A 27,403-nucleotide genomic window follows, 5' to 3' on the forward strand; every position below is an offset into this window, starting at 1 on the left:
TTGTTATACTTAGAACTAGAAAAAATTTGTCCAAAATTTCAGGGGGTAAACAGCTCTCACCTTTGCCCTAAACACTGACTCTACTAATCCATCTAAATAACCAGATCCCCTCAGCCTCCACCCCATCATGGTAAGAGAGGTTTGTTCTAATTGGTATGTAGGGAGGAACTGCTTTTAGTCTTATCTGTGGCTCAGAGTGTATTAAGCCAGCTTCAAATTAAGTTCAGAAATATGAATGTTGTCTTCCCTTCTCTCAGCTTCTTCTTTTTTTTTTTTCTATCATAGAATCACAAGTGAGAGGTTGGAGTATGAGTCTGCATATTTAGAAGAGACACAAATGCGATTTCCATAACCAGCCTCCAGTCTTCAAGGGAAAAAAAAGCTGGCATAATCGTTAAGCAGAAACGGTGGGTAAATTATATTTCAGAGCTTCAGGTTCCATTTAGCCCAACCCACTCACCCAAATAAAGCCAGAGCTGTTTGCAATTTAATATCAGGTCATTAACACTTAACCATGTTTAATTTGTTTGACATCCTGGATGGTAAATCTGCATGTAAACCCAGTGTTATGCTCTGCATGTTTCGGTCTGGATGATAAAGCTGGACAGTGGCATTTCATCATAAAGTGTGAAACAACAGGCGGGAGATTAATGAAGCAGTTGGCACTTCCAAAAGATTCTAGAGCGACTGTTCCAGCACCATGTCCTAGGGTTCATAATTACCTAGAGAAATGCAGTTGGAACAACAGACTCATCACCAATCTGTTGAGTGCCTGACAGAGTACTTGAAGAGGTAGGAAAATCACCGTTAATAACAGAGTCATGCGAGAACAATCTAAAACTTGTTGAATATTATTAGTGTGACAAGATATATAAGGAACAACGACAAGCAAACTGGGACAGGTTTTGTTGAAAGCTGTTTTTAGTTCAAACACTTATTTGGTTTAGAATACATATATATGCCAAGAGAAAGCATGGAATATAAATACATACATCATATACATATACCACACATACACACATATGTAACATATAAATATACAAACAATTATAAATACATAAAAATATATCCTCCTATCCTCATGTTTTAGTTTTTTGGTTTAAGTTGGCATCCTTGGTTGACTAGCTCATCTGGGGACTTGTGTGGGTCCTTTGGGCATTTTGTGGTCTTATTTCTCCTGGGCTTAGATTTCTGTATGATCTCCTTCACATTTTACTGAGGTTAAAAATTTCCTACTTGGGAACAACGCAAGTCCTCCCATCACCTTCCCCTCAAGAAGTGTATCCCTTAATTACGTGCTTTGCAGAGTTACAAAATGGCACTTGTTGCTTCAACAGGTACAAACGCCGAGTGCAATGGAAGACTATGAGGAACACAGTGGGGTGAGCACAAGGACAAACACACCACAAACATAACATCCCTAAAGCAAATATCTAGTGCATGTATCCGCAGCAGACTTTGTGAGCTGTCTCCCAGAATCCATCCATTCCTTGGACCTGAGTAACAGAATCCACTGTGATACAGCAAAGCACAGTAAAATGAAATCTGTCTGTAATCATAAGAGCAAAAACTGAAATAAAAAAAAAGTGAGTGGAAAAACAAACAAAACGTCAGATCATGGGAATGATGCAGTAGAATGTTTAGATAATTCCAGTTTTCCAAATGCTGTCACTTATGTTTTCTCCTTTGAGCCTTTGGACCACCTGGCTGGGAGAGTCAACTCCAATTTTCTCACCTGTATGTTGTGGACAGTCTGCTCTAGAAGCGGTACCAGCAGCTCCTACTATCACTCGGTCCGGGGTGCTATATCACCCCTTGTTGGTTTCTCTTACCCTGTCCACACTTCTGTAAATGGTTCCTTTGGTAATGCCTCTTCAGCTAGCCTGCTTGTGTGTGTTAGCTGTGCCGTGTGGGGAGCCTTGATTGGTACAACAGCATGTCCAGTTGTGGGGAGTGTGCAGTAGAGTTGGTTCCCCAAACCAGGTGTTTCTCTGGGCAGAGCCGTGTCTCATCTCCTCCCAGCGTGTAGAAAGGGGTTGTCAAATAACAGTTGCATGAATCTTGCAGTGTGTTGGCCAAAAGTCAGCAGGAGAAAGAAATGAATTGCAAGCTATTTATCACCAGTAGGCGATGCAATCAAGCCCCTTCATGATTTGTGATACAAAGTAGGCTTCCACAGGAAACATTTATTTTAGCTTCATCATTCTCTTCCTCCTAACGATGTTTACTCTGAAAAATGCCTCTCATAATTTCCTTTTTTTTTCTTTTTTGGCAACTGCATCCTCTTGTCAGTATCCTCTTTTCTGCCAAGAGCACACACAGCCTCAGAGATTCCAACTTTTTCAGAAGAAATATGACTCTATTAATTACTCTGTGAAATGAGACTTCTGACACTCAGCTGTAGGACAAAATAAGAACCTGAGAAACGTCATAGGAGGATGAATGAAAGATTTTACCCAAACAGATGCTAGAAAGTCAAAGTTAAGAAACTTTCCTAACAGCAACATCCAGAGGCCACCAATCCCACCCGTCCATCCGTCCTTTTGTCCATCCATCCACTGTATATGTATCAGTTGCTTGGATTAGACTGCGGGTCTAAAGGAGCAATAGTGAGCAAGACAGACCTGGTTTCTGCCCTCCCAGAGCTTAAGCTGCAAACATGTATCTTTATAACATCAGCCTCAAGTACCAGGGCTGGCCTCATGGGTATGACATACCCAGCGCATAATACGTAGAAGGCTTCCTTATTTAGTTTAATGCTCTGCTGTCACCATTTTGAAATTCTTAATAATTACTGAGAATTCTTAATAATCGATGCTCAAAGTAGGCATTTAAAATGTGCTCACTGAATGAAAGAATGAATGCCTGGCATTCATTAGGAGGTCAATAAATTAGGTTAAGTGGGCATATCAGGAGGGACTATTGTCCTACCACCTTCACCTTCAAAAGTAAAGAAGGGGGCATGGGGTCTTGCCACCAGGACCACTTCCCTTCTTCCCCCAGTCTTCACACCTCTCTAGGCCCTTGATCAAGTGTGGGTAGGACCTATTTATTTCAAGCTGCTATTTAATTTTTTCTCTTCCTGTGCCATGAAAAATTCTTGGCATCAGGCAGCCTCAGGGCAGCACTATTTTTATTTCACCAGCAGAATAATTAAATTCAGGCTCAGTTGATTTTCCCCAGAAGAGAGGCTGTGGGCAAAACGGGATGAAGAGGCTGCTACAGAGAGCTGGTTGGAATAGGTTCCAGAGGGACTAGATACAATGATCTGAGTCACATTTACCGTGGATCCACATAGGGAGGAGGGAGCAAAGGCTTTGCTAAGATCACTCAATCAGACCTTTCGGCTCAGCAGGACAGCCACAATCCTGTCTTAGAATCTTAGAGCTGGAAGGAGCTATAGGAATGATCCCGACTGGGGGTCAGTAAACCACAGTCAAGGACCAAATCTGGCCGGCTGCCTGGTTTTGTAAACGAAGTTTCACTGGACCGTAGCCAGTACATTTGCAAAGAATGAATGGCCATTCATTTGCATATTGTCTATGGCTGCTTTCAAGGTACAAGACTGAAGATGCTGTCACAGAACATACGGCCTGCAAATCCAAACATATTTATTGTCTGGTCCTTTATAGACAAAATGTATCGACCACTGATCTAGACAAGGAACGCTCACAATGTATAATGTGGGTGCTACTAGTCTTCCAGGACTCTCTATTCAAAAGGATGTTGTGGTCAAATACATTGGGAAAACGCATGAACCTTATCTCCCCTCTTAGAACTTCACAAACTCCAACACCCTACTGCAACAGCCCCTGTCCACACTGCGTCCACAAGCACTGCACACTCTGACTTTTGTACACACCTGTGGCTCTTGTTATGTTATTAGTTGTCTTTGCCTCCTGACTCAGGGAGCAGGACAAACTGGGAGTACTGGAGAATTAATGACCTTGAAAGCAGACTTCAGCCAATGATGGACAATATAAGGGAGAGAATTTCTCAGCTTCCTTGCCTATTGTTGTGAAAACTCTTGAGACATGATCTACACTGAATCCCAGAGCTCATCTGTGGGACCAAGTCCCCACTGCCCACAGGGGTCAACCTGTTCATACATGTACATTTTACTGATGGGCCTCTCTTAAAGACCCCAAATGCAGTTCTTTGAAATCACCTCCCAAATGAACTCATTCTATTCTTATCTTTAGGTTGTGCTTCTGAGGGAACTCAAACTAAGATATCTACCAATTAAAGGCTCTGAGAAGTCCTGTAGTAAATGTATATATGCCTTCTTAATTTGGCCTTTGAGGCTTTTTTTTTTTTTTTTTTAAATCGGGATTCTACCAAACTTCCAAGCCTAATTTTTCTCAAGTCTCCCGTACTTAGCTCAAGTTTTTTTTTCAATTTCTGATCCCGCTATATTCTTAATGATGTTACCATCCCCTAAGGTGACATCTGCCTAGATCAATGGGCATAGATTCTGGTTGTGTACATGCCAATAAATGCAATTAACCCATCTTCCTAGGATATAGACAAGAGTAAGAGCCTCACTTCTCAGGCTGAGGTACTCCAGGTACAGCTAATAGGATTTCTGTGATGACATCCTCTTCCAGAGTTTTGGCATCAGCCTGGGGGCAGCTCAGGCCTGTTGAAATGAAGATCAGAACTGACATTGTGAGCAAGCTGGCTTTATGTGTAGGCTCAAGGTGCTGACAAAAGCCTCTCTTTCTTCTGAGCCCAATCACCTGCCTCTAGCTTAATTCCAGAGGGGCTTCCAGAGTCAAGATCTCAGTTCATTCTTACGTGCTCTCCCAGAGATTAGAAGTGATTTCCATTCTTCACCTCTCCTCCCTTTCTGACTTCAGGGAGGGTATGGGTGGAGGAAGTCCAGCATGGACTGTTCATGAGCGATGAGCCACACTGCTCTGGCATTTAATGTTTTCACTGTTCCACACATGCTTTTCAGGGGACAGTCAGAGCTCCACCATTGAAGACCAGAGTTTCAGGAAAATCGAAGTTTTGCTTTTCTCACTTTTATTATTAATTTTCATTAACCCCTTCAGAGGCCCCCAGTACCTCCAGCCTTCTTCCCTTCAAAGAGAGAGATTTAGAGAAAGCAGCCAGTTTCCAGCTTTCAGAGACTGCTAGAGATGCTGCTGCCTCATGACTGTCCTGCTCCTGAGGTCCTCTGCTCTTTACCCAGTGAAGGGGGCAAAGGTTGCTTGGGATTAACCTGTTGTTTAGCCGCTCAGTCGTGTCCAACTCTTTGTGACCCGAAGGACTATAGCCCACCAGACTCCTCTGTCCATGGGATTCTCCAGGCAGGAATACTGGAGTGGGTTGCCATTCCCTTTTCCATGGGATCTTCCTGACCCAGGCATCAAATCTGGGTCTCCTGCATTGCAGGCAGACTCTTTACCATCTGAGTCACCAGGGAAGGCTTTAAGCAGTCCCACTGTGGGCTGCAAATCTGATTCAGGTCAAAGCATAGCCTTTCAGTAAAAAAAAGAACAGGAAACTACAATGCAAAGCAGATGAGGCAGGTGAAGTTGCTGAAAATATAAACATAAATTATTGAATTTTGAAAATGCTTTATTAAAAAAAAAAAAAAGCTTCCTGGTGGCTCAGCAGTAAGGAATCCACCTGAAATGCAAGAGACACAGGAGACCTGGGTTTGATCCCTGGGTCAGGAAGATCCCTTGGAGAAAAGAATGGCAACCCACTCCAGTATTCTTGCCTCAAGAATCCTATGGACAGAGGAGCCTGGTGGGCTACAGTCCATAGGGTTGCAAAAAAGTTTGACATGACTGAAGTAACTGAGCATGCACATAAATGGCTGAGGTCCCCAAGTCAGTAAGACATAGAAGGGTCTGGAGTGCACTTTGTGGCTCTGCCCCTAGATAGTCACAGCTGGAGGTGGCTCTGAGGTCTGAGCTCCTCTGTCTTGTCGGACTGTCCACTCCATGTGGGGTCCACTGGCCCCAAGATAGTGGGGATGCTTCACTCTGTCTTTGGTCTTGAGAGTATTCTCTGCATGGCTGATTTTCTGGTTCTGAGCTAAATTATAGCAAAAGCAATCTTAAACTGAGTGTACATCTTCATTCTTACCAATTTTATTAGTAAAAGTAGCAGTCTGTAATAAGATCCAGTTTGCTCATCTGCCAGGAAAGCACATCATGCTTTCTTTTCTTCAGCAAGACATTAACCTGCATCCAAGTAAACATCTTAATGTTCCCCTTTTCTACCTCTTCTGTTTGAGAAGGACTCATTCATTCATTAATTTGTTCATTTCATATTCATCAAGCACCTCTTTGGTGCTATTCCAGGTGTTGAGGATACAATATAAGACAGGCAGGGCTCTTGCTTTTAAAGATGTTACTGACAAGCCAGTAAATGGCCACGTGAATTGTGTGACTTACGTAGCACTTTCAAAACTGATATAAACCATAGTTACAGATTTTTAAATCTACAAAGCACTGAGAAACCATCAGTGTTTCTTTTTTCTTTTTTTCTTACTCTCTAGGATACCTCCTGCTTATTGGCATTTAGCCCTCTGTGTATTGGTCTTATACCACAGCCTGCCAAGGTTAAAGTTAGAAAAGAGAAGTAGAAGAGATAGGATTTTAAGTGATTAAACTTTGTTCATATACTCACTGGCACTTGTTATGATTTTCTTTAAGTCTTGGTTAATACAAAAGATTATTTCAGAATGGGAAGGGATTTGAGGAACATCTAGTCACAGAGCCCTTTCACTAAGTAAGGAAGAATCTGAGACATGGAAGGAGGCGAGCAGGAGCAGACCTGGGAAGAAAACTCAGGGTTCTACCCTCCACATCAGCGTCCCCATTCCTCTACCTACACGTGCATGTTGGGAACAGCCCCTTTCCCTTCCACGGCCTCCCTCCTGTCGTTTATACTTTCTTCAAGCAAAACCATGAGCTAAAGGTCACACAGATTTTAAAATCCCACTGCCTTCCGCCAGAGGAAAAAGTCCCTTCTTGAATGACATAGAAAGGCAAGGAAAAGCACGTTATATTGTTGCTGCTTCCCGCTAATGCTTCTTGATTCCCTGTGGATTCCGGAAATGTGAGCCGCTGCTGCTTCTCTTCCTCTACCTCCTCTTCCTCCTCATTTTGGAGAATAACGTACTGTGACCACGTGTAAGCCTTAAGTCACGGCGATGCTCTCCTTTGGGTAGTTTTCTATCCACTCGCCATTACAGAAGGGAGCCAGACTGCTGCACAAGAGGGATGTGGGTTGGAAACCTCGGGTTTATCTGCCACTTACTGCTGTGTGGCCCTGGTAAGTCACTCGACCTCTCTAAAGTTCATCTTCTTTGGTGAAATGGAGATAATAATACCAATCTCGTAAAGTTATTTATGAGTGTAGTAGATGCTGTATTCGGAGAAGGCAATGGCAAGCCATTCCAGTGTTCTTGCCTGGAGAATCCCAGGGACGGGGGAGCCTGATGGGCTGCCGTCTATGGGGTCACACAGAGTCAGACACGACTGAAGTGACTTAGCAGCAGCAGCAGCAGATGCTGTATTAGGGGCAGCCATGGTCAAGAATAATGATAATGACCATCTGCCTAGAATGAGACAAATTAGAATGGATATGAGACATATACACAGGCCCGCTTTATATTCCTGATTTATGCGCTTCCTTAACTCTCACAGTGACTTCTCTAAGAAAACAGGCCCCATTTGGATCCTAACTTTAGATCTGAAAAAACATGAGGCTCACTCAGAAAAGGTGGAGGGCTTTCTCAGGGCCCCAGGGCTGGTGATGGCAAAGCTGGGACCAGAGTCCAGCCCTCTGGTCCCAGCCCTCTGGTCCAGCCCTCTGCCTGAACTGCTAGCCTCTGTCCAGGCTAGCAGTTCCTCCAGTGGCATAGCTCCCACCCATACCATCTGAACGCTCATGTGAAGTGGAAGAAATCAAAACCACGAACAGCCTCTAGTTAGTTACAGCTCATGTTTTGTCACCAAATAAGTATGAAAAACTTTAGGGTTCATGGTTCTTAGATTCAGGATTGTGGATGAAGTATTGAACACATGGGGCAGGAATGGAGTCCTCGTGCACAGGAATGGAAACCACGCTGAGAGCCCACTTTACACTAGGCTTCGCTTATTTCAAAACTGCAACCCCTCTCCCCCACCAAAGGACCAAAGAGATCTGAAGCCATGTGTCCTAGATTGAAATTAGAGGAAACTGGCACAATGTCTTTCAGGCCTGAATTCGCTGGGTTATGGTTGCCCCTTGTCCATGGGCTGGATTGACCTTTGCCAGATTCTGAAAACTGGCCTTCTCGGCCCTTCTCAGAGCTCAGAATTCAGCTAAGAACTCTCTTCAGCTCTGCCAGCGCTGAAGTTCAGGATGCCTGTTGGTTTCCTTCCAGCCCTTTCCCCCTTTCTCACAAAGGACTGTTTAAAGCACAATTCCTGATTTCATACTGGGACCCTTTTTTAGATGCTGAAATAAAATTAGGGGTTCTAGGACTGGGTATGTTTCTGTCAGGCTCACCAAATTGCAAGCATGCTCACAGCTCTTGTACAGGAAGATCTTAACTATATTTAACAGGAAACTTCCCAGGGAGGCTCAGGTTACCTCCTTTTACACAGTGACAATTCAAGAAAGGTTTCACTTGGAATAACAAAGGAGATAATTCCATCAGTTCTCCTGTTTGCTGAGCCTGTGCCTGAGAAGCAAATAACACTGCCCTGGTCATCCAAGTTATGGATTTTGTACCAGAGATTCTTGTAATTTCCTCTGTCAGTCATTTCATCCCCAGCTCCTCTCTCCCTTCTTTGAGAACCTGTCCATATACTTTGCAGGGAGAGTTCCCACAGGCCCTGCTGAGTGGGCATGTGACTTGCATCCCTGGCCACAAACAACTTGATCTGGAGTGGCCCCTACTTGAATTCAGCCAATCCAGTTCTTGTTCCTGGGGACTGGAATTGGCTTTCTGAGATGCTACCGAGTGTTGGCAGAACATTTAAAGAGAGAAGTCAAGTCAGTGACGGGAACTTTGTGTTTGGCTTTTGGGCCAAGAATCTGGAAAAAAGGCTAGTCAAGAAGTAGAGATACAAACAGAGGTAGAGGTAGAGATGAGGGAGAGACCACATGCAGACAGAAGTGGAGATAAACCAATTCATTTAAGATACACTGAAAGCAAAAGCTTGACTTTGCTTTCCATTGCTGTTTCCAGTATTTTGTAGACATTCGTTGCATTCTCTGCCCTTTCTTTATTTGCCACTGGACTTTGTAGATAAATACAACCTGTTCCATCTTCCTTTGTGTGTGTGTACATGTATGTGTGTATGTAATTCCCGTGGGCTTTGTTGTTTGCAACCAAGGGATCTCACGACAGATTTGCATCCATAAGCTCACCTGTGATGACCAGTAATATTTTCAAGATGGAACCTTTGTTTGAAGAGTAGAGATCATGATTCTGGAACTAGAACCAAGGGTGAGGTTTCTGTGGATCCAGTGTCTTAGCGCAGTTGTTCAGTTGCTAAGTCGTGTCAACTCTTTGTGACCCCTTGGACTGCAGCATGCCAGGCTTTCCTGTCCCTTACTATGCCCGAGTTTGCTCATACTCATATCCATTGAGTCAGTGATGCCATCCAGCCATCTCATCCTCTGTCATCTCCTTCTCTTCATGCCCTCAATCTTTCCCAGCCTCAAGGTCTTTTCCAAAGAGTTGGCTGTTCCCATTAGGTGGCCAAAGTATTGAAGTCTCAGCTTCAGCTTCAGTCTTTCCAAAGTCTTAGGGTAATGCTCATCAATTTGTCACTGATGCTTCTCAAGCTTTTGCTCTGCTTTCATTCCTTGCATTGGGCTAAAATAGATTCTATAAATGATTTTCCCCTCAGAGGATAGTAACTTCCCATCTGGAATGGAGTTTCAAAAATCCTTACGGGGAGCCCCAGGGTTGGAATGGCTCCAAGATTCTTCCTCACAGCATTGGCCAGGGTCTCTTTTTTCCTTCTCTGAAAGGTGTGAATTTGACCTTTTGATTGGTCACCAAGGTTGCCATATTCAGCTACTTTCAACTAAGATACAAAGGGCTTGGATGGAGTGCATCCCACAGATTCTATTTGAGGAATGCCAAATGGCTCTCCAGGGCCCAGCTGGTACCACACTCTCTCTCACACAGTGCCTGAAATGTGCACAGTTATTTTTGTTGAATTGTAGTATTATTGCTCACGATGAAGTCTAATATTAAAACAAAATTGACAATGCCCACAAGGAGGGCAGAGAACTCAGCAATCTGCCTGCTGTGTGACTTTGGAAAAATCAAAACCTCGGTGCTTCGGTTTCCTCATCTGTGAGATTATAATACTAATGCCAACCTCAGAGGGTTATGATGGGAATTGAGTTAATATTTATGAAGTGCCTGGCACATGAATCGAGTCCTGTTGAATGCACATTCCTTCTATGAAAATGGTGACAGAGGGTAAAGTTTGGGGCTTTCCCTGATGGGGAAAACGTGTAGACTTTTGAACTTAGACTAAGGTTTGGAAAGTAAGGAGGGCTAAGGAATCTGGTCTTGGTGGATTTGGAACACTACAGGATGGGATAACAGGCTTCCTAGGTGGTGCACTGGTAAGGAATCTGCTTGCTAATGCAGGAGACACAAGAGACATGGGTTTGATCCCACAGACTAGAAACATGGCAACACACTCCAGTATTCTTGCCTGTAGAATTTCATGGACAGAGGAACCCAGTGGCTTATGGGGTTGCAAAGAGTCAGGCATGACTGAGCACACACAGGCACATGCATGCCCACACATGTGCACACACACACACACACACACACACAGAGGATGAGATAACACTTCTCTAGACCAGGGATGGAGGTTCTCCTTTGGAAAGGATCCCTTAACATGTGCCTCTGAGGCTTACAGTGTTGGGTTGGAAGGAAAAGGGGAGGTGAGGGAGGTAACTTAGGAAGCTACCATAATTCTGGAATGAATTAAAGTCTTGGTGAAAGTCTATCTCAAAGACTTAGGCATTGACTGATGTGTGTGTATAATTTAAACTCAGGAATTCAGGTATAGCCACAGGGAATGTGTGTCCTGAGGACATGACCATTTTTAGATCATATTGTCAAGGAATTGTTGGTTAAATCATGGCCAGAAATTACAAAGATATTGGGATTTATGGGGTTTTAAGTCATATATAGGGCTTCCCCGGTGGCTCAGCTGGTAAAGAATCTGCCTATAATGTGGGAGACCTGGCTTCAATCCTTGGGTTGGGAAGATTCCCTGGAGAAGGAAATGGCAACCCACTCCAGTATTCTTGCCTGGAGAATCCCATGGACAGAGGAGCCTGGTGGGTTATGGTCCACAGGGTCACAGAGAGTCGGACACGACTGAGTGACTAACACAACAAGTAACATATAGGCAGAATTCACATAAAGTAAAATCCACCCCCCCTTTTTGTGTGTGCAGTTCTAAGAGTTTGACAAATGTGTGCAGTCATGTACCCATCACCACAATCAAGCTATGGAACATCTCCATCCCCCTAAAAGTGCCCTCATGCCCATCTCCATGTCCTACCCACAGTCCCGGCAGCCGCAGATCTGTTTTCTTCCTCTTACAGTTTTGCCTTTTGCAGAAGGCCAGTAGAGCTTCTCTGACCTTTGATCCCAAGTCACGTGATAACAACTCTTTCAGCAACCTGTAGCCCTTATCACAATTATAATTATACTGTATAAGAAATTGATTGATAAAATGCTCACAGTCTGTCTCCTCTGCTAAGACTCTGGTAGGCATGTCTGAGGGCAGAGATTGGCTGATTCATTACTTTGTCCTTAGCAATACCATCAAGTAGAAGCTCAATACACATTGTTTGATGGATGAATGAGTGAGGGGCTCAGTGACTATAAGGAAGTGCTCTAAGACACTACTGACACAACAGAAGCAATGCAATATTTGGTGGTATCAAACCTATTATATTATAAAGCATCAGAGATTATATCATGTTATTTAAACATTCCTGAAGAGTGTGCATAGATTTCTGTAGTGACGAGGGGTCTGAATATTAGCAATCAGACCCACCCTAGGCAACCCCAGGTGCACGATCAATTGATCAAAAATAAAATGAAAACATTTTAAATCATTTAACATTGTATTTTGCCATTAATCTGCCTAACTATTTATTTAAAGCTGATTATTGTGTAATTTTTACACTCCATATATTTTGGAGCAAATCTGACATTATAGTGACGCTTAACAGTAAGACCATGAAATCCTCAAAATCCAGCTTATTTTCTGTGTGTTCGTCAAGTTCAGAAAGGAGGTCTTTGTACCTTGCTTTGGTTTCTTGTCCCTGTAAGAATGAAAAGTAAAAAGCCTAATTCATTGTGCTGCCTTGGTTTTATAGATAATAAGCAATAGTAAACATGTTATTAACATGTCAAGTTGCTACCAGCCCTACTAGTCAAGCAATGTGTTACATCTTTTCATGGGTTATCTGAGTGCTCACAGTGACCTTATTGAATACACATTATTTTCCCACTCTACAGTGGAAGGCCAGAGACTCAGTGAGAATAAAGTAATTTGCCCCAAACTTCCCTGGTGGCTCAGATGGTAATAGAATCTGCCTGCAACACAGGAGACCTAGGTTCAATCCCTGTGTCAGGAAGATCCCCTGGAGAAGTGAATGGCTATCCACTACAGTATTCTTGCCTGGAGAAATTCATGGATGAACAGCCTGGCAGGCTGCAGTCCATGGGGTCATGAAGAGTCAGACATGACTGAGCAACTAACACCACATCATCACAGATAGCTATGAGCGTGGAACCAGGATTCATTGCATTGGCTACCTGATTCTGGAGTCCTCACTCAACCGCTAAGCTATACTGCTGCTACTGCTAAGTTGCTTCAGTCGTGTCCGACTCTGTGTGACCCCATAAACGGCAGCCCACCCAGGCTCCGCCGTCCCTGGGATTTTCCAGGCAAGATACACTGGAGTGGGTTGTCATTTCCTTCTCCAAAGCTATACTGCTGCTGCTAAGTTGCTTCAGTCGTGTCCGACTCTGTGTGACCCCATAGACGGCAACCCACCAGGCTCCCCTGTCCCTGGGATTCTCCAAGCAAGAACACTGGAGTGGGTTGCCATTTCCTTCTCCAACCAAAGCTATACTACCTCTCTACAAATACAGTTACTGTTATGCTTTCTGATTTTCAAATTACAATCCCTTTGTCATTGGAGGTATCCACTATGTGATCTACAGAGTTTGATTATCCAGAAAAATGGAGTAAAATATGCTAAAAGAAAGTATGTGCTTTGAAAGATTGTTTAGCACTTAGCTTGATCATAAATCAAACCAAAGTTCATCAAACCTCAGAAAGAGATTGAAGGAAAACCTGTGAAAAGCACATAAATGGAGAAACTTTTCAGTTCCAAGCTCCGCTTGTGAATTATCTTCCCAAGTGGCATAAAAAAACATTAAGGTCATTTGATTCACTGCATTTAGTTTAACCCCAAACCCTCATCCATGTGCTGGCTGTAAAAAAGGTCATTGCAGCATGACTAAGGCACTTCAGGAGTGATGATACATTCCTCTCACAGGCTTAAGACCTTTCATGTTTTCTAGGCTGCTCCTCAAGAGGTGACACTTGCCAGTGAAGGTGGAAGGACCTATGTCTGCCTCCCTCAGAGCAAGCAGCCCTTGACAAGTGTGAAGCACACTGTTTGCCCCCAGGTCAGAGATTGCTGGAGGTCTATCTCCTCTCTTTTTGCTGTGCATTTTAAGAGCACGGAGCTGATGAGGTCCAGTCTTTTTGGGCTTGACCTGCCATCTTGCTTTTGTATCTTCTTAGCAGTGCATTTAGGTGCTCAGTTTTATTATCTCTGACTGACTATAGGGGGATAAATAAGATCCCCCAAATTACGTTTAGGTTTATGAGGAAGGACATGTTCCTTTCAGACCCTGGACTCAGCCAGAAGGTCCAGCTCAGTTTCCCAGAGAACCCTGCGTGAGGATTTAGGAGGAAGCCCAGTTGGTTACGGAGACTCTTACACTCACTGTACGTGCCTTTGGCACTCTCGCAGGGCAGAGCAGGGAAGGTGGTCCAAGACAGCATTCTGCCATGACGCTGCGTGTCTGGCAGTAGGACTGCTCAGTGGGACCACTGAGACTGAGGCGGGTAGGGCTGAGCAATCCCCTCAAGTCCCTGAAATACGTCTCTACTCTCTTCTGGAGGAGAGGGCGGGATTGCCCTGTATCTGGCTTAGTCTGCTGCTAGAGAGCCCGGAATCGGCTGCCTTTCCTGGGTTTAGTCTACACTAAGGGGCACGAGGCTGAGATGTCTTTCCTGGCAACTTTGGTTTTAATTCTTTTCCTCTGATGTTCTCAGAGAGATAGTGGATCACATCAGGATGAGACTCATCCACTAGGTCCTCATTCTCACACTTGTCAAAAGCTCACTGAGGACTTGCCAAGTACATGCAGTGCTCTTTTTCTCTCTGAGATTTGTCATTTTTTTTTGGCCTCTGATGCAAACTGATGATATAGGATTTTCTCTCCCACCCTCTCTGTAAAGATTCCTCAGAATTTTGGATCTCTTGTCAAATCTTATCTGATGTTTCTGGCTGAAAAAAAATAGCTTTAAAAAAATTATTGCAAAAACAATACGTATTTAATATTGGACACACAGAAAAAAAAAACAGAAGAATGTAAAAATAACCCTTTACCCTATTACCTAAAGATAGCTAACTATTATTAACATTTCTTTTCAGTCATTTTTCTGTGTCTCACACGGTAGTCTCTGTCTCTCTCTTTCACACACACACACGTGCACAAGCTCTTTTTTTACTTTATTGTGGAACAATGACAAATATAACCATATATATTTAAAGTGTACAATGTGATGATTTGATACATATGCATTGTGGAATGATTACCAAGATCAAGATAATCAACACATCCATCACCTCGCACAGAATTAACGTGTGTGTATGTGTGTGGTGACAATGCTTAAGACTTACTCTCAGAGACTCTCAAGTATGCAGTACCTCATTACTAACTAGAGTCATCACGCTGTGGATTAGAGCTTCAGAACTTATTCTTCTTATAGCTGGAAATGTGTACCCTTTGACCTAAATCACCCCTTTCCCCCAGCTCCTGGCAACCACCATTATATTCACTGTTTCTATGAAACAGGCTTTTTAAAAATTCACTTCTTTGTGGAATAAAAAAACAAAAAAACAAAAAACACTTCACACATGCTCTTTGGAAATAATCCTAGGAAGCTGTGCCTTTGACCCAGACTCCCCAGTGAATGGCACCTTATGTAACTATAGTATGCTAAAACCATACACATATTTATATTTTAAAGGAACTATAATATTTCTCTTTTTTGTATTTCAGAATACACATAGAACCTGAGAGACTGTTTCCTTTTAAGTTTTTTCTCTCTCTGCCTGCCATTAAATGCTGGTGGTTTAGGTTCAGCATGAGGCCCTCTTTTCTTCCTACCTATTGTCCCAAGGCTACAATTTTCTGAAGTTTGAACACGTACTGCTGGTAGAATATAACGTGATTTTAGGTGATGTGAAAATAAATATTAGGTAAGAATGTACAGTCATCTATGTTTTTTACTATCTTCCATTTCCACTCACTAAATTTACATTTAGAACAGTGATCAAGTTCCTTTATAAAATAATTTTAAGTAGAGTGTTAACTTAAAAACTTCTAAGTAAATTTTAATACAGGCTATAGGTAGATACAGGAAAAACCTTGAAGATAGGGGACTTTCCTGGTGGTCCAGTGGCTAAGACTCCACACTCACAATGCAGAGGGCCTGGACTCAATCTCTGGTCAGGAAACTAGATCCCACATGCTGCTACTAAGACCTGGTACAGCCAAGTAAATAAAGAACTACTTTTAAAAAAAGTACTGAAGATAGCATCAAGTGACTGAGGTTTGAGAAAGATGCCTCTAGAGGATTTAGGTCCCTCCCTCTGGTCACTCGCTTAATCCAGATCTCTATTCTGACCATTCTGCTCACATATCCTATTGCTGTCTGAATTTATCAACTTTAAAGTTTCAAGGACACCTTAAGCTTGACACAAGCTGACAGAACTCATCACCTGCCCCCACCTCCCACCCCACCTCCAATCTGATTCTTCTCCAGTCTTTCTGTTCTCTGAAAACGGATCCACCACCCATTTCTTCCCACAGTCAGAACTGACATATCATTATTTGCTCCCTCCTGTTCTTCAACGGTCACAGCAGATCCTGTTCATTCCACCTTCCAAAGGCCCCTTATACTTGCCACCTTAGCCCAAACCAACGTCTTCTTGTATTTGCATTCCTTCCCCACAGTTCCTCTCTTCTTTGCCTCACTCCCCACCCTCATGGAGTCTCATCTCCTACTGCAGCTGGTGTAATTTCTTCCTCGGGAATTAAGAAACCATCCCTGGCTTCCTCCTGCCCACAGGCTATGCCTCTGTAAGACACGGCTTCTTACCACCTGCCTGGCTTCCTCCCTCACTGCTTTTACTTCCCTCCCGCTTTTCACTAATACTTATTGGACCTCAAATGTCTCTGACATGCTTTACATCAGATTCCCTACTTGGAATGCCACCACTCCCCACCAGCCCTCACCCCTAGATCACTCTTAATCTCATTTTTCAGATCACAACTATACCTTAATTTTCCAGGAGGTCTTTTTTTGACCACCAAGCCCAAAATAGTCCCTCTGTTTTACTCTTTCATGCCAGCTGTTATGGTGTGGCTCACATTTCTTGGTGCCTGTTAATTGTCTTACCTCTGTGAAATTCTTAAACTGGGTTTGCAGCAGATTTTTGGCAGTAGCTTTTCCGAGTTTACCATCAGGGTCAGAAGAGTTTCTGAAAACCAGAGCGGCGGTGGCGATGGCTTTTTCCAGATCTGAGCCCTTGCGTAGAGCTGTGAGAGAAGAAATGTACAACCGTGTAGCCTAGGTTAGAATTGACCCTCCCAACCATCAGGTTCCTCCTTCCAGGGGAACCTGGGGAACAGCGCTGGAAGGTGTGTGTCAATGTGATCCTGACCTTTGGCTTTTTGCCACCTATCTGAGGGTGGAACGCATCCAGTGTTTGATCCTGGACCTTTAAACAATGGAAAACCAAAGTCCCTTTAGTAGCAAATAAAATTAGTAGAATCAGGATGAGATTTAGCCCCTGCTTGCCATATGACCTTGGGAAAACACCTGACCTCTCTAAGCCTTGGTTTTCTGATGTGTGATTTCATTTAGTCAACAAATATTTACAGAGCATCTACTATGTGTTTGGCTCAGTCCCTGGCATTAAGACACTTCACTGAATAAGACAAAGTCCTTCTCTTGTGGAGTTTATATTCTGTGTCAGAGCATCACACAGGCCAGTGTGGTAAAGGAGAATGACGTCCAGGACAAGCCCTCTGATGTCACGATAGATGAGGGATCTCTTTGAATCACGGCCTCAGTCACAGTGATCTTCCCAGCTGGCTTTTCTGGTTTAAAGTGTGCTGCTAACTCAGTCCTTTCCAGTGGGGAACACACAGTGACACCTGAGAACTACTCAAGGTTCAGTGAAGAAAACTCTTAGCCTCTCTGTTCCCTCAGCCCTCGGTACATCCTCTATTATAGAACTTCTGCCACTTTATACTTACTGCATGTTTGATCATCTTTCTCTCAAACTGAAATGCAAGCTCCTGAGGCCACAGATCACATTTTTTTTAAATCACTATACTCCCAGTGACCAGCAAAAATGCCTGCTATGTAGTTGTTGCTCAGTCGCTAAGTCATGTTCGACTCTTTGTAATCCCATGGACTGCAGCACACCAGGCTTCCCCATCCTTCACTATCTCTCAGAGTTTGCTCAAACTCCATTGCATTGGTGATGCCATCCAACAATCTCATCCTCTGTTGCCCCCTCCTCCTCCTGCCTTCAATCTTTCCTAGCATCATTGTCTTTTCCAATGGGTCGGCTCTTCGCATCAGGTGGCCAAAGTATTGGAGCTTCAGCTTCAGCATCAGTTCAGTTCAGTTCAGTCGCTCAGTCGTGTCTGACTCTTTGCAACCCCATGGAATGTAGCACACCAGGCCTCCCTGTCCATCACCAACTCCTGGAGTTTACTCAAACTCATGTCCATCGAGTCAGTGATACCATCCAACCATCTCATCCTCTGTCATTCCCTTCTCCTTCTGCCCTCAATCTTTCCCAGCATCAAGGTCTTTTCAAATAAGTCAGTTCTTCGAATCAGGCGGCCAAAGTATTGGAGTTTCAGCTTCAGCATCGGTCCTTCCAATTAATATCCTTTATATATTTTTATATTTCTTTAGGATTGACTGGTTTGATCTCGTTACAGTCCAAGGGACTCTCAAAAGTCTTCTCTGCAGGTGCCATTAAACACTGTTGAATGAATGAACAGGAAGAAATGAAGAGAAAAACAAAATCCAATAGCTTTCTGCCCAGGTAATGTGCAACAATTGTGGATTCAAAGAAAGATGATCAGTCTGAACACTGACTTCTGTATGGAGCACTTACTGTGTTCCTGGTAATTTCTGAGCTGCTCAGACACAATCAGAAGTGGCCTCTGCCCTCATTGATCTCATAATCTAGTGGGAGAAGAAACAGTAATCAAGAGGATAATGGATGCATACATATGGGTTTGCTTTATATATATATTTTTTGATAATTGTTTCTCTATATACACATATATGATGCGCATTTACAACACATGATGTATGAGGCAAAGAAGGTAAAAAGACAGAAAAAAATAGAAAATGACAGAGTGGATCTGGGAGAAAAAGTACTGATATATATAGGTGGTCTTGGAGGCATCTCTAGGTAGATTATTATTTAAGCTAAGACTAATATGAGAGGAAGGACCTGTCAATAAAGGGTGGAATGGATCAGCCTGAGATAAGGGTGGTGTTCAGAGTCCAGGCTCAGGAAGCCCCATATGTGAAGGCTCAGGTCAGGAGTATGGCACACTGGAGGAGCTGAAAGAACAGTTGTGACTGGAGTCTAGAAGCTGAAAGTGTTTGATTAGAAAAGTGGGTAGGGGCTAGACCATGCTGAACTCCTAGGTGATGGAAAGGAATCAGGATTTTCTTCAATGGTTAAAGAGAAGGCATTGAAAATTTTAGGTTTTTTTTTTTTTTTTTTTTTCCGATTAAAGTTAAATGGAAGGACAACAGTTAAGAGGAATGGGTGGAGGGAAAGCGTGTGTGGACCTTCTCAGTTTTTACTGTATCTCTGAACAGAACTCAGACCAAATGGTGAGGCTACAATTTCTGTCCATAAACATCTGCCAAAGCATTCTAAATCAAGGTGTTGGCCTCAACTGCAGAATATCTTGGATATTTACAGTTTTTGGCTATTATAAATAAAGCTTGTAAGAACATTTGTATGCAAGTTTCTATATAGACATGATTTCTACTTCCTTGGAAAAAATGCCCAAGAATACAATTGCTGGGTTATACAATAGGCCCATTTCTTGTTTTTAAGAAACCATAAACTGTTTTCCATAGTGGCTATACCATTTTACAGGCCAATGGGCTTCCCTGGTAGCTCAGATGGTAAAGAATCCACCTGCAATGTTGGGAGACCTGGCCTTGATCCCTGGGTTGGGAAGATCCCCTGGAGAATCCCCATGGACAGAGGAATTTGGTGGTCTATATGTAACCCATGTGGTCACAAAGAGTCAGACAAAACGGAGCGACTGAGCACACACACAGCAGTGTATGAGAGATCCAGCTTTCCTTTATCGTTGCCAGCATTCAGAGTTGTCACTATTTATTATTTTAGCCATGCTGATATGTGCATAGTGACGTCTCACTGTGGTTTTAAATTGTATTTCCTAATGGCTAATGATGCTGAATGTCTTTTCATGTGCTTATTTGCCATCTGTATATCTTCCTCAGTGAAACATTTATCTGTTCAGATCTGTTCATGGATTTTACTCACTTTCTAAATGAATTAAAACCTTTTTTTTTGAGGTTGGAGAGTTTTAAATGTTTCAGGACACAAGTCTTTTTTAGGATATGTGATATGCAAATATTTTCTCCCTGTCATTATATTGTTTTTATTCTCCAATGGAGTCTTTTGTGAAGAAGTTTTTTCATTTTTATCAAGACAAATTTATCAATTTTTCCTCTGATGAAAGATTTTTGCCCTAGGTATAATTAAACAGTGTATAATTTTGTGTTCTACGTTTAAATCCATGATCCATGTTCAGTTAATTTGTGTGTAAGATATGAGACTTGGGTAGCGGTGTATTTTTGTAACCTGTGGATGACCAATTGTTTCAGTACCAACTCTTAAAAACTCTATCCTTACTTTGTTGAATTATTTTTGCATTTTGGTCGACAATCAGTTGAGCATATTAGCGTGAGTCAATTTCTAGGTCCCTTATTCTGTTTCACTTAACTATGTATTTATTCCTCTGTCAGCCTCATACTATTTTGATTCCTGTAGCTATCTTGTAAGCCTTGACACTGAAGATTCCTCCCACTGTCTTCTCTTCCAAAATTATTTTGGCTATTTTAGGGCTTTCTCTTTTTCACATAAAGTTTAGAATAAGCTTATCTGTTTTCTAAAAAACCTGAATATTGTGGTATTTCATTGAACTTAGAGAGCAACTTGGGGAGAACTGATGTCTTCATGTGGTTGACACTTCCAACCCATGAACACAGTATGTCTTTCCATTCATTATACCATTTTATAGATGAAGACAGGATCTGATCTTGCTGAGGATACACGACCAAGTGACAGGGCTTGGATCTGATTTCATGTTGAAAACATAAGCTTCGTGAAGACAGGGATGTTTTGCCTGTGGAATCTTCAGCACTCAGAGAAGTGCCTAGCATACAGGAAGTGCTTCACAAATATTTATTCAATAAATGTCTGTGGAATCTGTATCCTCAGCCTCTTCTGCCTTGATTTCCTCTTTGGCTTCTGATCCTCAGTCTCATTCTGACCTACGGCTTCTGTCTGCTCATCCAGTGGCTGGCCCTTCATCTAGCCTACTATTCCAGCCTCAGAAAGTTCTCTGTGTCTTTGGGCTCTATGTTGAGCTCGTTCTCCTCCTATCCTTATTCACCTCTTCCCTTCACTTCTGCCACATCTTGAAACCCGTATTTAAAACTCAGATTGTCCTCAGTTACCCAAGATTTTCCTGCTCATCAACACACAAAGGAGATGGCATATTTCTTGTAGCTCATGTCTGCATTTCCTCAGCAGAGGTGTATGTGTTTGAGTGGGTGGGGAGCTGGATGATGGTAACCTTGAATTTAAGTGGCTAAAAAATAAACTCTGTGTATAAATAGTCTTATTTTTAACAAACAAATTGTTTAGAGGAAATATCTGAATTCCTTAAGAGGTAAATATCCCTTCTGTAATTTTTGCCAGTTGAGTTTTTTATTAATAACTCATAATAACTAGAGAGGGCTTTAAAACGAGCTGTTCTACTGGGTCTGAGACTTCCCAGGGGACACAATAATCTCTTCCTCTCCTGAATGTGCCCTTCTGGCAGGCAGTGGGTGAATTTCCAAGCTGTGAGTGAGCTTGAAAATAATGATGGGCACTTTTCTTGTTTACTATGTGCCAGATGTCTTTCTAACATAATCTTATTTAATGCTTTGTAAGCCAGAAAGGTAGGTGCTATTTGCGTCTCAATTTTGCTTATTGGACACTGACACATGGAGAGATTAAGAATCTAAGGTCACACTGCTCAGGAGTGGCAGGGGCAAGATTTCAAAGTCTGTCTGCCTTCAAAGGCCACAGAAAGATCTGCCAGTTTGGAATAAGTCCTTCTAAGAGCATCGCCACAGAGAGTGTGGAAACCAGACACTTCCCAATCCTCTGATGAAGTTCAGGTCTGCCTGCATTTGAGAGGGAGACTCCATCTGGAGTAGCCCACTTCTTTCCCTTCTCCTCCATTCTTTTAAACACAGCATGGATTTCCCCCTAACTGCAAAATAACATATGCTTGTGGTAAAAACAGAACAAGAAAAACATTAAAAATAAAAGATAACAAGGCGCTCCAGTTATCCTACCAATACTGGTGATACTTTGCAAGGCGTTCTGGTTTCCTGTTTTTATGGTTGAGTTCTTTCCTTAGTAATACTCAGCATGTTGCCTCCTGATTCCTGTCCTGTCTGCCTCACCTGAGTTGTGAGCGAATATGTGAAAGCATATTGTGAAGGGTGGAGTGCTATTAAAAATGCAAAGGCTCGACGTTTGTTTTTTGGCGTCTTTTATCAGCTCTTGCCTTTGGAGTGGAGGTGGTGGAGAGGGTGTTAAACCAGGCACGCATGTCCATCTCTCCTGTTAGTTTCTATCTCACTTTTTACCCTTTAATGATACTAATCTGCCCGTAGTTTCTTATAACCCTATCTTTCCAACAAGTTCTTACCGCCAGGCTCTGTTCTAGTTCTGGGGAGAGAGGAGTAAGCAATATTAAAAGAACAATCCTGGAGTTTGAGTTCTGAAGGACAATAGTAATGAATGATTATGAATTCCATGCTCTATACGCCAGCCACTCCTTTATGGGACCTATATGATTTGACTCATTTAATCTTTACATCTGTCCATCCTCTCAGGTGGCCCCAGTATCATCTCTGCTTTATACATGTGGAAACTGAAGCACAGAGAGGTTAAGCAGCTTGCTCAGGTCACACAGCAGTCTGGCCCCTCACCATGATGCATACAGTCTCTAGACGTTGTTTTCCAGGCAGTGTATTCTCAAACCCTGGAATTGGGCTACATGCCCCTCCTTTGCGCTCTACTTCCCTAAACATAAACTTGTCTGAACCCTCACATTGAAACACTCTGTTCATCAGTCTCAATTTCCTTCTACATCAGTGCTGTCCAAAAGACATATAATACAAGCCCCAATTATAATTAAAAATTTTCTAAGTAGCTGCATTAGAAACATTACAATAGAACAGATAAAATTAGTTTTAAAATATATTATTTAACCCAATATGTCAAAATATAACTTCAGCCTGTGATCAACATGAACAAAGTATTCAGATGTTACACTTTTTTCCCTACTAAGTCTCTTACATCTGATATGTATTTTACACTTATAGCACACTTCTATTCAAACTAATTGCATTGCAAGTGTCCCATATCCAGGTGGCTAGTTGGTATCATATTGGACAGTGCAGCTTTAGAGTATATGTTCCCTGAGGGCAGTCATTGCATCTTATTTATCTTTGCATTCATTCCCAGGCCCTAGCATGTTGTAGGCCTTAGCACATGTGTGCTGGACTGAACTGACTTGAACTTGAGAACCATCCCTGCCTCTTCAGCCTCAGCTGCTCTGGAACGTGGAACCCTAAACATGAAATATTTCATTTAGTGAGTTCCTGATATTTTAGTGTAGTAGAAACACAACTCTCATTTCTACAAGGGATCAGAATGACCTTAGTTTAGAACTCCTACTATTATTTTGCAAATGAAGAAGATCTACAGGAGAAAAGTGGCTTGTTTAAGTTTGCATCAGTTGTATATGGGAGAACTAAAAACTGATCTCTGTTCTTTTCTTGCCAGATCAATAGTTTTCCCAATACTCAAGCACTTCTCAAATTTTCGCCTCTAAATCTACTTTGAATGCTAGAGGCAAATATGTGTTCAACCGTCATTCCATCTACCTCCCCCAAAAGGTCAAGGGCATAAGTAGCAGGAAGAGAAAATGTGGATTGGTGCTGACTTCTATTCCATGATCTAGCCCTGTCTTATTTCCCCAAATAAAACTTAAAATTACCAATGAATAAAACAAATTCTGGCAAGATGAACCCTATTTATCCTGTGTTTTCTTAAAGCATGAGAATAAATGTGACCCAATGGTCTAACGTAGGGAGTCTGATACTAGGAATGATGTGTGTGTATGTGTGTGTGTGTGTGTGAGTGTGTGTTGGAGGGCAGTGTGGATGGTAGAATTATGATCCCCCCTCAATCTCCCAGAGCGGGTTGTTATGTGAGAAATGTCAAGTACATTCATCATGTCATAGACATGATATTTTGTCACTGACAATTATCAAAGTGCCTGAAGTTGTGAAACAGAAATCATGGATAACTTGTGCTACAATGGTGTAAAAACAATATTTTTGTCAAGATGAAGATTTATTTAAATAAAAATATTAAGTGTCTCCTTTGGAAAAATAGAACAGCCATCTAAGAGGGAAAATAACTACAATATAGTGGGATCCAGCTGTACTTGTTATTCTGTAAACAAGCCACATGTTTTGCAATAAGATAATGATCCAGCTCTATGAGTGCATCTTTTCTTTCATTGTTATTTCCATGACAATATTGTTCTCTCTAAAGATAGTTTACCGATAAAGTGAAATTCTAAAGGCAAATGTTTACACCTCAGGAGTTTGGCACACTATATTTTGCTCAATCAACAGAGGCAGTTGGGGCTTGACTTTGTCCTGAGTACCACTGAACATTCATGCATCAGAGGCTGATGGTCTTGCTCTGGACACACTGCGGACGCCACCTATGGAGGGCCACGTGGCCACGTGGGATGAACACTAAATTAGGAGTCAGGGATCCATGTACCTATTATAGCTCAGCCTTTAAATTTGGGTGAGTTAATTCCTGTCACTGGACCTCAGTTCCCAAATGTTTAAAAAGGACATTATAAATGTTTGATGCTTTATCTGTAAGTTTTCTTATATCACTGCCCTATTATTTTTGACCCTTGGCATGCTCTCCTGGTAGAGAAGCAACACATACATCTCCATCACCCCAGGCCTTACCTTTTATTGAAGCCAGCTGTTTGGATATTGAAATGCTGCCAACAAAACAAAAGAAACATAATGATTCAGGGAGTTTGGGTATTGATATCAGCATCAAAAGTAAGGTAATACAATGATTTAAAGATTATTTTCAGTAAATTTGCACTGAGTGTTCTGACGAAGCACCTGCCTGTCTTTCAAAATCCTTTCTCCCCTGTCACATGGTTAAGAAGTACTTGGCGATGGCTGGCCTATATAGCCTAGTCTTTCGTGTAGTCTTGTAAACATGTGAGCAAATGCCCTCTGATGGAAAAAGAGAACTGACCACCTTCTATTCAGGCTCTTCTGTGCCCTTTCCTGTTTCTAGCCAATTAACACAGAAATTATCAGGAGCACCTTGGAAGCCTCATCTTGAAGCCACATCAGCCTGGGGCCCTATATGGTGGCATGGAGTAAAACTGCCACAGACTTGGAATCCCTACTCTGAACTGTCACATGAAAAAGAAAAAAAAACATATAACTTCTTTTCTGTAAAACTTAAGGGTTTGAAAGGAATTTGGCAGTAAGTAGTCAAGAGACTGTGACCCTTGGGGCCTCAATTTTCTGACTTATAAAGTTAGGAAGTTGGACTCTAATATCTTGGAATTTTTATGGTCTTCTCTACGAGATACTCTTCTTTTTTTTATAATTTATTTTACTGTGGAGAATTTTTAAAGTCTTTATTGAATTGGTTATAATATCATTTCTATTTTATGTTTTGGTTTTTTGGGCCACAAGACTTGTGGGCTCTTAGCCCCCTGACCACGGGTCGAACTGGCACCCCCTGCATTGAAAGGCAAAGTCTCAACCACTGGACCACCAGAGAAGACCCTCCAAGATTTTCTACTCTTGATTTTCTAAAAACTCTGCACCATCATTATCCCCTTCATAAGATATGTGACCTTCATTCTATGTATACTTTGTACAACATACACTTGCAATATGGCTCGTGTTATTATTATTATTTTTTTTTGTCAAGATCTCCTCCATAAGTCTGTGCTGCTACTGCTGCTGCTAAGTCGCTTCAGTCATGTCTGACTCTATGCGATCCCATAGATGGCAGCCCACCAGGCTCCCCCATCCCTCGGATTCTCCAGGCAAGAATATTGGAGTGGGTTGCCATTTCCTTCTCCAATGCGTGAAAGTGAAAAGTGAAAGTGAAGTTGCTCAGTCATGTCCGACTCTTAGCGACCCCATGGACTGCAGCCCACCAGGCTCCTCCGTCCATGGGATTTTCCAGGCAAGAGTATTGGAGTAGGGTGCCATTGCCTTCTGAGGCCCTTGAAAACAAGAGTTCTGCAGATTCTCCATATCTTCTACCCTTGGCCCTGTGGAATACCTAGCACCTATTAAGTGTTCAAAATTTTTTTCAACCAAAGTGGGTTCCCTAAGGGAATTACATCAGGAAGATATTTTTTCATTTATTACCCATAATTCTATAGATTTGAATGATCTGAAATCATTTCCTTCTCTCATGGATACTTGAAACAATATGTCATACAGCAAAATCATTACCAATTTTGATTTACGAATGTTTTCCAAGAGGCAATCAAAGACATTTGTGTTAATTTTATCACCTTTTCAGTTTGCAATCAACACTGCAAATTTGTTCTCTTTAATTTTCCAACTCAATTTACAGATGTATTGAAGTGGGTAATAAGCACCACGCTTGCACGATCTTGGCTACCACGTCATGGACATAACTCTTTGGAAATATACCTGCAAGCCTAAGTGAAACTCAATAAAGGAGAGTCAACTGACCTTTTGGGCATGTTCTTAGGTGCTAAAGTAGATGTTGGGGCTGCAGGAGGATTGGGCTCCCCTTCCAAGCGGAGTGCTTGGTCCTGAGTACTGTGCACGCAGCCACACATACTCTGGTCTCCTGTTGTGTGTTGGCCCTTCCTAAGCAACAGTTGCTTGGCCACTGTTGCCAGTGTCATTCACTCCATGACAACTAAACAGTGGCTCCTGTAGAAGAGCTGTATTCTATTGTTTATTTGTTGACAGACATTAAACCATGCATGCAGTCAACAAATATTTGAGTGCCTGCAGTGGGCCAGCCACCCTGCAAGGTCCTGGGGACCCAATAATGAGAAAATTCAGACATGGATCTTGATCTCAGGGAGCTTAGTGGGAAAGACTGATATTAACCAGGTAACACACAAGAAGTCACACGTATGACATTACTGTGCATCCGGTATTCTGTGAGACTGGCATCAGTCAGGGAAGTCAGGGAGGCAGCCCTGAGGAATTGATGGTTGATGCCAAGTAGGAGTGAGGAGGAGGACATGGTAACTCACTCCAGTATTTTGGCCTGGAGAATCCCCATAGACAGAGGAGCCTGGCAGGCTACAGCCCATGGGGTAGCAAAGAGTTGGACACGACTGAGCGACTAAGTACAGCACAAGTAGGAGTGAAGTAGGTGAAAGGGCAGGGGATCCATGCTATAGACAGATGAGGGAGCCTGTGCTAAACCCATTGGCAGGAACGATGGTGGTGATCAGGAAGGACTGAACAAATGCTACAGTGGCTGTACCAAAGAAGCTGACAGGGAGAGAGGCTCCAGGTAAGGATGAAGAGAAGGCATGGTTGCTAGATTACATAGGAAGTGACAGATTACGGTAGGGAATTTTCAC

At 42.5% G+C, this 27,403-nt stretch overlaps 1 protein-coding gene across 1 annotated transcript; it reads right to left on the reverse strand.

Annotated features, from left to right (window-relative positions):
- Positions 1-258: 258 nt before the first annotated feature.
- On the reverse strand, positions 259-27,078 carry SNTN (sentan, cilia apical structure protein). Its single transcript, XM_061396513.1, has 4 exons — positions 26,529-27,078; positions 24,750-24,784; positions 16,779-16,918; positions 259-12,330 (listed from the first exon to the last, which is right to left on the reverse strand). Exons 1-4 carry the CDS (start codon positions 26,705-26,707, stop codon positions 12,172-12,174), a joined length of 513 nt encoding a protein of 170 aa, XP_061252497.1. The 5' UTR covers positions 26,708-27,078; the 3' UTR covers positions 259-12,171.
- Positions 27,079-27,403: the final 325 nt, after the last annotated feature.

The sequence above is a fragment of the Bos javanicus genome, chromosome 22 (genome assembly GCF_032452875.1).
Source record: "Bos javanicus breed banteng chromosome 22, ARS-OSU_banteng_1.0, whole genome shotgun sequence".
Lineage (NCBI taxonomy): Eukaryota > Metazoa > Chordata > Mammalia > Artiodactyla > Bovidae > Bos > Bos javanicus.